The sequence below is a fragment of the Epinephelus moara genome, chromosome 19 (genome assembly GCF_006386435.1).
Source record: "Epinephelus moara isolate mb chromosome 19, YSFRI_EMoa_1.0, whole genome shotgun sequence".
NCBI classification, from domain to species: domain Eukaryota; kingdom Metazoa; phylum Chordata; class Actinopteri; order Perciformes; family Serranidae; genus Epinephelus; species Epinephelus moara.
This window is the reverse complement of record NC_065524.1, coordinates 37,845,419-37,862,605: the sequence shown is the minus strand read 5'-3', so window position 1 is coordinate 37,862,605 and position 17,187 is coordinate 37,845,419. Positions and strand designations below refer to the sequence as shown.

At 42.1% G+C, this 17,187-nt stretch overlaps 1 protein-coding gene across 2 annotated transcripts in view; it reads left to right on the top strand.

Moving 5' to 3' along the window:
- Nucleotides 1-17,187, top strand: part of cdh11 (cadherin 11, type 2, OB-cadherin (osteoblast)) — a 140,480-nt gene that overhangs the window by 102,980 nt on the left and 20,313 nt on the right. For both annotated transcript variants that reach the window (XM_050071283.1, XM_050071285.1), the window contains exons 7-8: nucleotides 665-832; nucleotides 11,499-11,686. In XM_050071283.1, the coding sequence (XP_049927240.1) occupies nucleotides 665-832; nucleotides 11,499-11,686 (356 nt within the window). The remainder of the gene's footprint in view (nucleotides 1-664; nucleotides 833-11,498; nucleotides 11,687-17,187) is intronic.

Below are 17,187 nucleotides of genomic sequence, written 5' to 3'. Positions count from 1 at the left end.
TGGATCATAAAGTATCTCAACCTTCAGACACTGGAGCCTCCTCACATGGCTGCATACAGACAGTGAAGGACTCTGAGGCCTCTGAAAACACCTAACTATGGATAACCTTACATTCATACAGTTATTATTCAGGATGACATTCACATACTCCCATATTTTCCACGACACACTGAGACTAAGGAAAAGGCTTATTTTGAAGCAATGCTTTGTACATTAGCAGGAATGTAGCAAAACATGGAAGACAAAGCAGTGTTTTATATAAACGTGAAAGGGCAATAAATATATGTTTCCCCTTAAGCAATGAATAACCATGATAAATAATCGTGATCTCAATATTACTCAGAATAATCGTGATAATAATTTTGGTCTAAATGGTCTAGCCTTAAAGTGCAGTAACATAATCTTGGTTTAAATTTGATCAGCACTGCCTAATTTTACCGTTTGATCACAGTTTGAGAGACAGAGAGAGGGACGGGTTTGTCTCTTGAACCACATCTTCACTCGTTGTGTCTGTGGTGGCGAAGCAGGGAGATCTATGCAATGGTTAGATGGAGTAAGGTTACCACAGTTCATTTACACATATGACCCTAACTGTTATGACACAAAGCTGGTTGAAAATCAGCTAAGTATCCCTTTTAATTGCTGTTAAAATCCGTCCTCTCAGGTATAATCCGTACTGCCTTGCCAAACATGGACCGTGAGGCTCGTCAGGAGTATGATGTCGTCATCCAGGCCAAAGACATGGGCGGTCACATGGGTGGGCTGTCGGGGACCACTGAGGTTAAAATCACCCTCACAGACGTCAACGACAACCCTCCAAAGTTCCCACAGAGTGAGTACCAGCACCTTCACCCTGTCTGTGATATCCACTGTATGACTTGATGTCTTTTTCCCTGCTGCGTCTCCCTCAGAGGTTATGAGTGCTTTCCTACTTCCACCCTGCACTTTGACATCATTTTCTGCACCACACATCTGTGCATGTTGGTGTCGGTCCACATACATGTGTGTATGTTGTTCTGTGTGTGCTATATGTGAATGTTTGTGTGCGTAACCCAGAAAACATGCTGCTATCGAGCAATATAGAAGCCAAGGAAGTCACCGTAAGAGGCACAAACGATAACTTAGGAAATCAATTATTGAAGGTTATTTACTGCCTGCAATGTCCTCAGGCGTGTGTGTGTGTGCGTGTGTGTGTGTGTGTGTGTGTGTGTGTGTGTGTGTGTGTGTGTGTGTGTGTTTTGAATCACTGATTTGAAGTGGAATATCTGATGTTTGAAGAGGAGATCAGACAGAAAGAGACAGGGCATCTGCTGATGACGAACTTGTACCTTTTGTTTTTTTCAAATAAGGTGTTTCTGCAGGTGTTATTCCAAACTATTGTCATATTATTGTGCAACTGCAAAAGCAAAATATGATTTATCTTTCTTCTGGCGCTGTTGAGACAATGTTTCGATCGTAATCGGATCTTCATCAGGTCAGAAAATTTAACAAGTAGAAACCACAAATGCATTAAGCCTCTATGGTGCTGTGTTGACTCGAGGTAACAGGTTATTGGCTGTTTGTACTCACACAATACATCCTCAATTATGTTGCAATACTGTTTCTACTGTCACATGACTCTCTGGAGGCCATGTTGAGTCCCTTTTTCAGGGTCGTGTTTCAGCCCCATCAACTCTCTCCACAAAAATGGCCTGAAATCATCTTTTCATGTCGTTTTACATTCGGAAAAAAATACATTCACAATAAGAGATGACTAAAGTTTACTTTTTAATTGTTTAATGTGCTTTATTTGATCATTAAATACTAGAAAATTGTTAACAAGCAAATGTTGCCTTGAAGCAACATTGTACGTTGATGGAATCATTTTGTGTATTTAGGTTTGTATGACTGCATAACCGTCATCTTGATGCTCTCTTTATCTCTCCAAATCAACTATGATACTATGCATTCGACTATAACAATGACGCACTTGTGAGTCCTCTCTACAGAGAAGACTGTATGCTGATATTTTACACACATTTTTTTTCCATTTACAGAATAATTACAATATCATTAATATGACTCTTAAAAGGGTAAAATCAGCACTCCCAGTTGATGTTGGTGAGATTGAAATTAGAGTTCAGTAGTTTGGACAACAAGCTGCTAACAACCAGCAGCATCACACACATTACACTGAAAACAGGGATTTAAATGTAAGACAAATCATCAAACACTGAGATATAACTCTCAATCTTGTTCTGCAGAGGGTTTATGATAATTTAGTCTGATAAATTGTTGATGTAAAGTTTGCTGAAATAAGGCGACTGTCTTTAACCCATTCATTCCTACAGGCTGTTCCACAGTGGCACAATGTTGAGGGAAACATTCAGACAAAATAAAACTCATGATGAGAGTTAATTTTTAATGTTTTACACTTTAAAATATTTTTCATAAGTATTGTATTAAATTGTAGTAAAATTTAAAACACTAACCCTTTAATTTCTTACCATTATTGTACAGCATGGCCTTAAGGTAAACTTACAATGTACGACCCCCCATCCATAATTTAGTTTCTTTAAATTATGTTTACTTAGTATATTTTTAACCAGTTGGCATTATAATGCTTGCTATGATGCACACCAATAAACTGACAAGCTTTATTATAACATGTGGTTAAACATCTTACTGTAAGTACCCAGCATGATATAACAACTGACAAACAATTCAATGAAGCAGAGAGGGGAAAAAAAGTACATGGATTAAAAGAGTTGTAAGAAAGCTGTACTTCAAAATATTAAAATCTGAATTTATAACACATTATATCAAACTAATCATCCCATAAATCAGTCTACATCACCTACATTCAAAAATATATTAAGTTGGAGGTGAAAACATGTTCAGAAATTGGGCGTAAACACCTTTCTTAAAAACTTGGTTATTTAAAATCCCAATAAGGGAAAAGGTGTTACCAACCTTTATAACAATGTAATCAAGTAAAGAAATCGTAGTTTTCTGACTGGACTGTTGGACTTACAGAAACAACCACGCAGGAAGGAAGATTGTTATACGATTTTAAATGACTAAATGCTTCAAATATGCTCCAAGACTCGATCTTTCTCTGGTGCACCACATAGAAACAGGAGCAACATAAACCTCAGCAGTGATTTGCACCACTGTATTTTTATAGTCTCCTGTCTATATCAATGTCCAACACCCCCTTCCTCTGTATGTGCTTCTATCTTCTCCTTCACCCTGTCTTAGTTTCTCTCTGCCTCTCTGTTGTTGGTTTTTTTTTTTTGCTTTTTTGTTCCTCCACGTTCTCCCCTCCCTCCCCTCCCGTGGCTCTGTGCTGAGCGACTCCTGGCAGAGATTCAGCAGAGTAGCTGCAGGAGCTGGATGGAGAGAAGACGGGAGGAGAAAAGAAGAGACGAGGGCTCAGGATTTAGCCTGTGGAGAAGCTGAATAGGCGAGGAAAGACAGAGACACGAGCAGAGGCAGCGAGGGAGGGAATGTAAAAGACACAGAGATGCAGAGAGGGAGAGAAAGAGACTGTCAAAAGCATCACTCCAGTTCTGGTGTATTCCAACACGTTGACTGCGTACCAGTGTCTTGCAATGCAAAGCTAAAATCTGACTCTGTTGGTCACGACTAACTGACATTTTGAGGGATTTTTTTTTTTTTTTTTTTTTGGTAGCTCAAATGGAACAAAAAACATTTCTCTCCAGCAGATTGTCTTCAGTATGTATAAACTGTATGCATGGAAATTATGTCCAGATGTTTCTTTGATGCCACTGGCTCTTATATAATGATGGATAGCACAAAGTTAAAACACACACTCAGTGGTTAAATCTAATGCAATCCCAGACCAGCTGTAAGAAGGGAATATTGGCATTGCAGGTTTCAGCAAACCGTGAATCGATGAAAAGTTGCCATGGGCTGATGAGGGGCAACAGCGTGGGACACACTGCAAACACTAGGGCAACAGACGCTCAACAACGGCTCAACACTGACCAACAGCCAACCGTCAGCTTGCGCATCAGAGCCTTTAACTGAACCACACGTTAAAAACAGTGCTGTTGAAACAGAAATTCAATTTATCAGCTACATAATAATGCACAAATATAATATATGTTTGCAAAAATGTACAATGCCAACATTTATTCTGACAGTTGGTTGTGCAATCCAATCCAATAGCTCAGCCATAAATTCTACCTCTACAAAGACAACACGTGTTTAATGACTACATGTTTATTACTGAGGTCAACGTGAGTGCGAGTGTGTCTTCATACCTCTCCCACTAACCCGATCTCACTCCGAAGTTGTCAAATACCTGCGCTTGGGCAGTTACGTCTGACGTCAGACACCAAAGATAAAACCTGTCCTTTCACATCGGCATGATACGCTGGCAGTCACTGTTTTGTGTAACAGCACCCGTCAGCGTCGGGGGGAAATGCGGCAGGACAACGTCAGTTAATGCTTCCCGTATGACTGTGAAGTCAAACCCTGCTCTTTTTTTTAAACTCAAACACGCTTCATTTGCAGTGTTGTACTGATATAATGCGCTTATTTTGAAAGACACAGCGTGAGATGCCTCCCAACTGTAGTCCACTGTAATTTCATTGTTTTACAAGTGGCATTTCAAATGTTTTCCCACCGGGGCTAGTGCCATGAAATGCACTTGTTTTATACCCAGAAATCGTTGATATTCTAGGCAGGATTGTGCCCCAAAACCAGGTATTTTAGGCCAAAACATGATCTTTCCCAAACCATAAGCACATGGTTTTTGTGCCCAAAGGTCCAGACATATCTAACCCCCCAATTCCAACCCCTGATGCTGAGCGCCAAGCAGGGAGGCAATGGGTCCCATTTTTATAGTCTTTGGTATGACCCGGCCAGGGATCGAACCCACGACCTCCCAGTCTCAGGGCGGACACTCTACCACTAGGCCACTGAGCTGGTAAAAATGCGGGGAAACGTGGCGGGACAACAATAAAAGTTAACCGGGCGAAGTCAGAGTAGGGTGGATGTGACGGGTGGTGGATGGGTCCAACAACAACCAACTTTACCCAGGAGGCCAGTGTTCACCTCCCGTATGATTGTCAAGCCAAACCCTGTTCTTTTTGTCTAAACTCAACCATGTCGTTTGTTGGTGAAGGCAAAAAAAGATCAGTTCACATTGTTGTACTGACGTATGCTTTTATTTTGAAGGACACTATGCAAACTGTACCTTTCCTGTGAAAACGGATTTTTTACACGGCATCTCAGAACGTCAAGAACCAACATACCCAGGGCACCTTTCATGTCATGAAGAAATGGAAAGTCCATGACCAAACGTCGATATGTGACGAGGTCGGAGTGAGAATGTGTTGATCGAACACTGTCAATTTAAAACTGAACATTATCTTCGTAAAGGTAGAATTTACAGCAGGGCTGATGTATTGGATTAACACGTATGCCTAATAAAGGGGTCACTGAGTGTCGTAGACTGGGGCCTTAAATTGTTAAAAGGACTGGTGGCAAAAGGACACAGTATGAATAGTAGTAGAGAGTATTTCTGTTCTCAAATCCAGTATTTAACTTTTATTTTGAGACAGCGTTTTATTCTGTGTAATAATTTATGCTTCTACAGCAACGTGGGAAACACGGTTGTTGTGAGGAGTCAGTGCGGATGGGCTTTCTAACCACAGGCCATCCTTCTGTTCCCGTATCCAAAGCGGATATAAAACATTTTTCAAATAACATAAAAAGGACAAAATGGAGGTTTTACAACCCAACATATCAGTCATAAGTGTTTACAAAGTACCCCTTTGCATTACTTCTGTGCATCACTGGCAGTTTACATCTGTGATACAAGACAACACATCAAATAGCAATATGTTGTGGTAGTGGCTACCCGTGTAAAAGAAAAGAAAAAAAAAGTGGAAGCAGTACAAACACCTGCAAGAAAAGCCTCCCAGATGGTGTGAATGAGGACAGTGATTACTTATTTAGTAGTTGGGCAGAGTGAGAGAGAGAGCGGGGTGGAGAGAAAAAAGGGAAATCAGATAAGCAAGTCAAGAAAGAAAACAGAGAAACAGAGGCAAAGCAAGAGGCAGAAAAAGAGACAGAAATAAAAGAGATAGATAGAAAACACAAGGAAAGAGATAAAAACAGACAGGAAAAGATATACGGCACAGCTTGACTCCTTCTCATGTGTTCCAGCAGCTTTTCAGTTTCCATTCAAGCTGTTATATTTCTTCTTTCACTCCGAGGCTTGATCTCTCTGCCTCTCTGTGTTTCTCACAGACTTTCTGTCCTTGTAATTCTTTCCTTTTCACCTCATTATCAAGCATTTTTGCCACTCTGAGAATCCATCACGGCACAGACAGAGGGAGGGCCAGAGAAATGAAGACAAAAAACAAGCGACTGTTCTTTAACTCTCTCTCACTTCAGTGTGTATTAGACCAACATGACAGCGGTGGTTTTGTTGAATATGGGTAATATGTGTCAGCCACCGTCCTTCGCAGCCTGCTCGACCTCATTCTTGTTTAAACATGAGAACAAAGCAGATAATAAAAGACATCTGAGGCTGTGAAAGACAATCTACAGGATGGTATTTGCACATATCATTTACCTTTTTTTAGGATTGCTATTATAGAACCGTCTTTTCTCATCACCAAAAACCAACAAAAATCAGTAAGAAAAAAAAGAAAAAATATGAAACCTGGATGAGGAACTTATAATTAATATCTGGCCAGAAATAAAAGGCAATATCATGTGTAAAATATATTAAAACCAAGAAGACACCTAGTGTATCAACGATCCAAAAAAATATCAACACCATGTCGACTTTTCTTGAAAGTCGTGGCACATGTACAGACCTGAAAATGATTGTATCCAAGCTATTTTTGGTACTAAAGAGACTTTCACACATTAAATCACAAGAACTTGCAGTTACAGAAATGTGTTTGACTTTGAGTGCACTTTATTGAGGGCAGTAAAGTTACGGCCATCTTCAAAAGTGAGGAAATTACAGCATGTAGCAACTCTGAAGCTAAATGGTCCAAATCATGTTTGAATCACGAATATGGAGGCTGTGACAAATAGTTTTAACAAAAATAGGCTCTTCGATGGCGGCATATAAGGGCTGTTATAGCTTTAAAAAATTAATACATACAGAGTTCTTTACATGCAAGTGGTAAATTTGTGAGAACAAAAATGTGTCTATTATCTGAGATTAAAGTGGTAAATATATGAAACAAAAACAAACAAAAGAAAAACTTGGATATGATTTAAAGTCAAGTTTCTGAGATTAAAATGGTAAATATATATATTTATAAATAAAAAAAAAAAAACTTGGATATTCACTGAGATTATAGTGGTAAATTTACGGGAGAAAAACAGGTGACAAAGTCTATGCAAGGAGGAACGTACCAAGAGTTTGTGTGAGTCAATAATGGGTGCTGTTACATGATAGCTTTTCATTCAGAATGAAATAAATCTGAAAGAAATCATTCTGAATTAAAGTGTTTCCATTTAGTTTACATGGGAAATATTCATTCTGAATGAGGGTTTACACAGAGATCAGTTTAATCGCCTTTATTCGGGTCTGTGCAAGGTTTGGGGCAGGGAAGGTTTCTGATTGGATAGGGGGCGGGGCTGATGTTACGTGTTTACGTTTACCGGAAGAAAACACTGTAGTCCTCGCTCTGGATAACAAGATGCTTGATGACGCCGTTCTTAGTGCCTTTTTCAGGCTTGTTTTGCTTATATTCTTGAAGCAGCAGTACGACAACAACCTTGTTCTGCTAATGCTTCGTCTGTTGAGGAGGAGAAGGGAGGTAGAAGGTCGAAGAAGGCCGTGCTTTGGTGAATGGAAACCATTTAGTGCAACGAGTCGCTCTATACGTCATCGCGCCAGAAGGGCAAGGAAATGAGCATGCGCAGAAAGACTGTAATGAACTTCAAGAGAAATGAGTGTATACAAGTGCGAGAAATTCTTTCATCTGGAATATGAAACGGAATATTCCAGCCCCTTACATCGGATTGAATTTTCCATTCAGCATCCTAAAAACTGAAAATAAGAAGTCAACTTGGTCTAAAAATGATTAAACTAACGCTGACTCACACAGGACAAAGATGCTGGTCTCCTGAATCAAAGTCCTGAAACTTTAACCAATTTACCCATCATAACGTCCTTCCTGTGTGGACTGTTAAACTACATCACCTGCCTCTCTGGCAGCAAATTTGTGATTTTTAATCACATAAATCTTCCACTTAGAGAACATCCACGATTTCTTCTTGTAAATTAACGACTTGAATCTCAGAAATTCTGAATACTTTCTTGAAAAATGTAACCCCCTTCCCCAGCTCTAATGGCCCTAACACACTGTCACTCTGTTCACCAAGAATATTTTGTTGATTAAATTAATAGGTCTCCTTCAGGAATCAGTTTAATACCGTTAACCACAAAGCAAAACTCTGAGCTGATTGTAAGTCCACACCCACCCACAGCAGAATTACAGCACACCGCAGAGACATATTAGCTTTACGCATGAATAACAGCTCTCCGGTTAATAATTGGCACTTAAAGAAATAAAACCATAAATAGATGCTCAGCTTGTTTTGAGAAAACAACTCTTCTGGGAGAGACGCAATATGTTTCCCAAACTATACTAAAGCTTTGTTAACCAGTCCGCCTGCCAAGTTTAAATTACTGATATATTCACCACATTTAATATAAAATGCATCTACAATATTGTCAGTGATAACACATAAAAGTCTCCGCTCATAAATTACAAAGTAATATCAGGCATTATTGTTGGTAATCCCATTAAAATTACTGATCTAAGAGATTGCGGTCATTACATGAGTTACATTTATGAGCCTCTTTATTGGTGTTTATATCTAAACTTTGCTGGTTTTATGAGCTCTTCTTTCGAAGACTGGACATCTGTGTGAATACAAATAGTGCAATCATTTACGTGGGGGGGGTAATGAGAGCATCTAATGACTTTCTCAAACTCTCATACTTGCTTTCTCACGGAATAACTGGTGGAGAAGAACATTGGATTTTACTGAGGAAAACAAGTAGTGGAGATTTACGAGTGCGTAGCTTTTATTTTCCAGAACTCACATTTGCTTCTACTGTGGTCCTCGATTGTAAATATACATTTCCTGTATGAGCTGTGCCTCATTTTAGCCCGCAGCCAGGTACGCCAGGCTGCCTGTGTGTCCTGTCATACAGTGTTTAACTCAGCTGCCAGGAGCCATTGAAGTTAAGCTACTTAGGAAAAGCAAGAATGGAACGACAGGAGAAGAGAGGGAGGAAGAGGGCAAAGGGAGGGCAGGGAAGAAATGAGCTTTTAGCCAGAAGAGGCAGGCAGAAGGGAGGAGGAGGAGGAGGAGGAGGAGGAGGAGGAGGAGGAGGAGGAGGAGGAGGAGAGGAGGACGAAGGATCGACATGAGAGAAACGGGGCGGAGAGGGGGAGGAGAGGTGAGGATGAATGAAGAGATTTAGAAGGATGCTGTGGAAAGGAGAAGCAAATGAGGGATGGGGAGGGAGGGAACAAAGTTACCAAGTGAGAGTGGAGCAGTTTGGAGAGGAGTTTAGAAAGCAGGGACAGAGATGAAGAGGAGAGATGGAGACGAGGGATTTGGCGAGGATTGGAGGAGATGTGGCGGTGGAGGGTGGCAGGAGAGATTTGGGCTGGATGGATCAAGTCCTGTGAATCGCTCTTCTCTCCCACTCGCTTCTGCTCTGAAGCCACATGGCCAAATGAATTTCATGATTCACAGGATTGCTACACCTGGACAGGCAGGATAAACATGCTAATGGTTCACAAGCTATAAAGTGATGAGTCCACTCTGTGCTCAGTGCCTGAATCATAGAAGAGGAGGAGGAGGAGGAGGAGGAGGAAGAAGAAGGAGGGATTGTGGAGCTCCAGAGAAGATGGAGGAGGAGGACAGATTTGGGGAAAAAAGTAGATGTAGGATGATGAACAGAGGTGACATATGATAAAAGTAGAATTACCGTCTCATGGTCGTCTGCCTCTGCGCACCACTCAGGTTTCTTTTACAGTTTACATCCATGTCTGTGAAAACATGGATGCCTCCCACACGTCTTTCCTAGGCAGCACAGAAAATATACACACAGTTTCAAAATCAGAGTCACCAATTCAGCATCTGACCAAATGTCTCGCCTTCTGTTCCTGAGATATGGTGTTGAGTAATGGCCAGAAAAATGTTTTCACAGAACATTATGATGTCACAGTGAAGCTGACCTTTTGGATATAAAATGCCATCACTTAATTTTATCCTGTCAGATATTTATGTGAAATTTTGTCATAATTAGCCTGTGATTTCTTGAGTTATGGCCAGAAAAACATATTTTGTGAGGTCACAGTGACCTTGACCTTCGACCACCACAATCTAATCAATTGAGTTCAAGTGGATGTTTGTTTCAAATTTGAAGAAATTCCGTCAGGCCATTTTTGAGATATTGTGCCCACAAGAATAAGATGGACGCAAGGTCACAGTGACTTTGACCTTCAAACACAAAATTGTAACCAGTTCATTGCGCAGTCTAAGTGGATATTCGTGCCAAATTGGAGAAAATTCCCTCAAAGTGTTCTTGAGATATTCCATTCACAAGAATGAGACAAATGTAGGGTCACAGTGACCTTTGACCACCAAATTCTACCCACTTAATCGTTGAGTCCAATTGGACGATTTTGCCAAATTTGACAAGACAAAACAATTCCCTGAAGGTGTTCCTGAGATATCCTGTTCTCAAGATTAAGACAGACAAGGTCACAGTGACTTTGACCTTTGACCTATGACCACTGAAATCTCTTCAGTTCATCCTTGAGTCCAAAAAAAAAAATCCCCCAGAGCATTCCTGAGATATTGTGTTTAGAAGAATGAAATGGCCAAGGTCACAGTGACCTATGACTACCATATTATAATCAGTGTATTGCTAAGTCCAAATGGACATTTGTGCCAAATTTGAAGGAATTTCCTCAGGGGGTTCTTGAGATATCGCATTCACAACAATGGGAAGTATGCATGGACAACCCATGTTTCAAGCCACGGCTAACGCCGGCGTGGAGTCATTATGAGACAAAAGAAATATGAGTGAGGACTAAAGGTTTGGGGAAGGAGAACATAAGAGATGAGAGAAAAGGAAGAGGATAAAAAAAAGGAGAGAGACATATGGTCCTACTGCTCTCATTCTGCAAACCAGGTGTCTACTCCCTCAGACACACACTCACCTGACACTATAGGGGGTATTAATATCCTTCGGGCCATATGAATATCCTTTGGGCCATATGAGACAGATGGCATGGTTCATGTTAATGCTTTTCTGCCCTCCAAACTGACCCTGCTTCAGATAGTAAACACAGTGGCAGCCAGCCAGGAATTCTCTACAGACTCTAAAGAGTGAATACAAAAGTGAGCTGCGACCAGAAGCTGACACTAACATCGCCGACCAGCCAACCAGCGCCTAGTGAATTTTATCTGCCTGTGTTTTCTCCCAGGTGTGTATCCCATGTCTGTATCGGAGGATAAAGTGCCAGGAGAGGAGGTGGGCCGTCTCAAGGCCAAAGACCCTGACCTCGGAGACAACGGGATGGTGAAATATCGCTTAACGGATGGAGATGGACTGAGCATGTTTGAACTGAGCACTGACTCCGAGACCAAAGAGGCTGTTATTAAACTGAAGAAGGTAAGGAATGACAGAAAGAGACTTTTAACTACAATGAAATGCGTCTCTGTCTGTCTCTCTTTGTATGCATGTCTCTCTTCGACCAATCATCTGATCAACTATACATTTGGAGTGTGTATCATTATAGTCATGTATTGTGAGAGGACCCCTATTAAATCTTAAGTCCCATCCAGACCGTCACGTCAGCCTTGTGCTTGTGTAACAACAGTGTTCACACCGACACTGCAACACATTCTCACTCCGACCACGTCACATGTCCACGTTCGGTCATGGACTTCTCACGTTGACATATGATGTGCAAGGCACCCTGGCTACATCAGTTTTTGATGTTCTGGGACGCCGTGTCAACTTCAGCCTGTTACATGCATTGTCTGTTTTCAAAATACACTTCTGTTTTCACAGGAAATGTACAGTTTGCATACAGTCTCTTTCAAAATAAAAGCACTACATTGGTACACAAATTGGCATCTTTTTATTCCCTCAACAACAAATCAAAGTAGTTACGTTTAGCAAACACACACACATGGTTGGGTTTAGGACAAAAGAACAGGGTTTGGCTTTACATTCATACAGGAAGCAAACAGCAGCCTCCTGGGTGAAAGTCAGTAGTTGTTGGACCAAACCATCGCCCCTCCAGCCCGCCCAACTCGTACTTTTGCCCCCTTAATTTACGCTGTTGTCCGGCCGTGTTTCCCCTGACGCCACTGGCCGCAGTTAAACAATAATGGCATACCACCGCATACCATGCCGATGAGAGAGGACGGCTTTTCTCGTTGGTGTCTGATGCCCGCAGTCACTGCCTAAGTGCTACTATTTGACGACTTTGGAGTGAGACCGGGTTGGTTTATGTCCATATGATGGGTGTCATGGGTGTCAGTCCAATATTATTTCGGTCTCTACCAAGTCCTGAGGGTAATGCTCTACTATGGGGCACCTGGTGGGTTCGTAGGTAGAGCAGGCGTTCCATGTATACAAAGTCAGTGTCCTAGCTGCAGCAGCTGCAGGCTCAATTCCAGGCTGTGGCCCTCCGTTGCATGCCATCCCATCTTTAAATGCTCACCAGCTCGTCCCTAACTGTGTTTGTCTGTTGTCCACCACAACTGTTGGAGCTTCTTCTCTGAGAACAGCTGCCTGCTGCCGCTGAAAACGACACTATAACAGCAGTGAGAGTGAATCCAAACAGTAAAGTAACAGCCAGACGAGGGCTGCTATCAGTCAAAGTGGCCCTTAAAGGAAAGAAAACTGAAGGCTTATTTTTGGTTGAACAAATGTGTTCATCCTATAATTGAAACTCCCTTTTGAAAATAACTACAATGAAGGTGAAATTCTCCGACCAGTTGAATTTTCTTCAATTTCGTAGATCAGCAAATAGTATGATTACCAGTTTTCATATCAGGGTATATACTGAAACTGGTACGCTGCTGCAACCCAATGCTGGACAGCAAAACGATGAGTTGAATCTCTGTATATAGCTCCATAAAGCTGAGGTTCAGCAGATACAGGAAATCATTCTCCGTAGGCTCGTCACTACAGCATTGTTTTCACATTAAAAAATCATAGCCGCTTTAAGGAAAGGCAGAAAAGGGTAATTTGGTAAAGGAAATGAGCTTGAAAGGACAGAAGAGACACAGTCAAAGCTACAAAAAGTTGTTCAGATGCATGAGTTGTCGGGGATAAAGTAACAGTATGTTTTACACCATAGAAATCTAAATGCTGCAGAGCTGACAGGAAAGTCAATATTTAACAATTTATTTATAGCTGACAGCTCGCAACGACAGCAAGATCCACAATGGAGAGAGAGAAAGCAGCAGTGGAGACGTTGGCTGCTTTTGTTTTTGTCATAAAAATCCTGTAGACAGAACATTCGATTGGTTGAAGCAGTTTCTGGTAAAGAACATTGGTCAAAATTAGCTAATAGTGGCTGCTCTCTGGCTGCACGTCGTCATCCACTTTTTCAATTTGCCAGCACAGACATGTAGCTGGGAAGGCACTTTTTCTCAAGACAAAGCAGTTCAGTGTGAGCCTCGTATAGCCTGCACTCGAGTCCAGGTTGTCGGTTAATGTAATGGGTTAAAAAAAAGAAAAAGATGGGGGGGTATGAAGGTGGGTGGGGAAGCAAAGTGTTGTGTTTCCTTCTCCGTCGACCCTCATGGTTTCTTATTGTGTTTGATGTGAACACTGACTGCCATGGTAGTGGGGCTGTGTGTGAGAGAGTGCATTAACTTTCATGCTTCCCTAGGCCAGAGAGCTCATCTCCTGCACTGTGACTGTAACTCACACGTGCACACAGATGCACACACACACATACACACACACACACTGTAGCTTTCGGTGATCCAGCTCAGCACACACAATTACTTTTTCTCACTCTCTCTCTGTCTCTCTAATGCACACTGACACACTGTCTCTTATTCTCTCAAATACACACAGCGCTCTGTCAAATACACAGAAGCCCTCTCTCTCTACACACACACACACACACACACACACACACACACACACATTGTTGTATGTGTAGCTGCAGGTCAGGATTATGAGCTGAATCTTCCAGCGAGCTGTGGTAGCCTGCTTTTCCCTCCCGGGGCGTCCAACCTCTCAGTCTCTCAGTTAAAAAATAATAGCATTTATAGTTGAGCTATCAATGTGTGGGGGAAATAAAAAGGAAATGTACACCAAAGTCAGTCTCTAAAAAAAGGCTGGGGTTTTCTTTGGATTGTTATCCTAGAAATTAAAAGAGGACAGTTTTAGGTTTGCCAGACATTCAGCCCACAGAAACGCAGCGTGTCCTTATCTGCTGAAAGGCCTGGCATTCAAATATGTAATTACAGCATGTGCTTGAAAAGTGTGATGGCATCAAGCTGCATTTCCTGTCCAGACAGCGAGGACGTAGCTCAGAGGAGCAGCCGGCCTTAACCCACAGCTCGTTTTTACTGATGCTGTGGGAAAATCTCTGTCTGAATCAATCGATAGAAGTCTGTTTCATGCTTTTTTTCTCACAACCGTCTGCATGAGCGATTCCTTTGGAGCTCAGCGCTGGAGCGCGGCTTTAAGACTGCCAGGGTTAGGGACTCTCATCCCACTGGTGTCACCAGGACCGAGCAGGGAAATGAGTGAGTGATAATGATGAGTAATGCGCCCTCTCCTCCCTCAGCGATGTGTGTGCCCTGGAGCAAGGCAGTTAACCCACAGATCAGCAGAACAGTAGAAAACTGCGTGATTGTAGTGGGCAGCGCTCAGGTGGGAATTTGTAAGTTTGACCGGATTTGAGTAAGAACTGAAATACAGATCGCCTCTGCCAGACAAACTGTAAAATGAAGCACACACAAACAGTTAAAATGTGCAGCTTACAAGAGGAAGATCCCTCGAAGAAGTTGTTGGAAGCAAACCAAGTTAATGTAGTGATGAGCAAAGCAGGACAGCCCCATCAAAGCAATGAGAGCAACTGATTACACTCAAGTGGAGCACTGTGTTTGTGTGTGTGCATGTGTTTGACTGTAAACGAGCCAAAGGCTGATAACTTTGCTTGAGAAGCATTAAATGCATGAAAACAACTTACGCTAAACTCACGCTAACTAAAACTAGACAGGACCATTGACCTCACTGTAAAAAACAATTCACACACACACATACGCAGCACAGTGGAATGAAGCCACATGTAGACGCAGACATTCAGCTCAACTTTAGTCTTTCTAGAAAGCAGTAACACTAAGATAACAGCTGAACTGTGCGTCATCGGTGACTTGAAATGAAACAACTGATCTTTTTTTTTTTAATTATTATTATTTAAAGGGATAGTGCACCCAAAAATGAAACTTCAGCCATTATCTACTCACCCATATGTCGAGGGAGGCTCTGGTGAAGTTTCAGAGTCCTCACAACACTTGCGGAGATCCAAGGGGAGAGGAGGTAGCAACACAACTCCACCTAATGGAGGCTGACGGCACCCCAGATTCAAACGTCCAAAAACACATAATTGAAACCACAAAATATCTCCATACTGCTCGTCCGTAATGATCCAAGTGTCCTGAAGCCCCGACATAAAAAGTTGTTTGGAAAAATGTCATTTGAACTCTGTTTTTAGCCTCATTGTAGCCTGTAGCTCTGACTGCCTCTCTGTGCACCGCACTCACGTGTGTGCGCTTGCGTGAGACCGGGAGACATGGGCACCGCCTTCATGTGTGTTCACGTGCTTTCGCTGGTCTTGCGCTCGGTGTACATAGAAACAGAGCTACAGGCTACAATTGAGTTCAAATGACGTTTTTCCAAACAACTTTTTATGTCGGGGCTTCAGGACACTTGGATCACTACAGATGAGCAGTATGGAGATATTTTGTGGATTCAATTATGTGGTTTTGGACGTTTGAATCTGGGGCGCCGTCAGCCTCCATTAGGTGGAGTTGTGTTGCTACCTCCTCTCCCCTTGGATCTCCGCAAGTGATGTGAGGACTCTAAAATTTCACCTGAGCCTCCCTCGGCATATGGGTGAGTAGATAATGGCTGAATTTTCATTTTTGGGTGCACTATCCCTTTAAATGAATTAAATTGCTTGAGGTCACGTCAACCTCAGATGTCGGCCCATTCTCACTCCCAGGTCGTCAAATACCGATGCTTTGTCACCCTTGGACATCTCTATTTGAAGCCCCCGGCTTTCAACTAACTCCATTGTAAACCCATCTGTGGCAACATTTAACACTCACAGCAACTTAACTTCGATGTACAGAAGCTCCGAATGACTGACATAGTATACAGAGACCGTCGAAAACCAGCGCTTGGACACCAACAAAACGGGCTGTCCTTTCATGACAGGATGATACATCGCCGGTCCCCATTATTGTTTGACAGCGCCCAGCGCCATCAGGGGGGAAAAACAGTAGGACAACAACAAAGGGGACAACAACATGGCATCATATGTCAACACGGAAAGTCCATGAACAAACTGCGATATGTGACGAGGCCGGAGTGAGAATGTTTTGGAAATATGGCATTTGGCAGGAGGGAGAGGGGGTTGTACACGTGGTGCCTGCTCTACCAGGTGAGCTGGGCACCTTATGTTAGTGCCGGTTTGATGTAACCTCACTCATGTGACGTACTCACGTCACGTTACTTACTTATTTTTACCCTATAACATGATGCTTTTTCCTTCCCTAAGCCAGTAGTTTCATTGTCAAAACCTAACTGGGGCAGTTTCACAATGACTATGTATAGTCACCCTAATATTCCACTATTACTCTGGATATGACAATACTCTGAATTTGATACTGGTCATGTAAACAGCATACTCCATGTAGATATTCTGAATTGGAAGCATTTACAGATTACAACATGTGGGATTTGCCGGTACTATTCGGGTTTCAGGAGCATTCTTTGAACATGTACACCACAAACCAACTAGCCAACAGTTTCGATGCTGGACTAAAGATGCATCCCCAAAAGAAAAGCAAGCGATCTTGACTTTCACGCCACTCTTTGTCACAGACAGCTGCAGACACAATGCAGCGGCA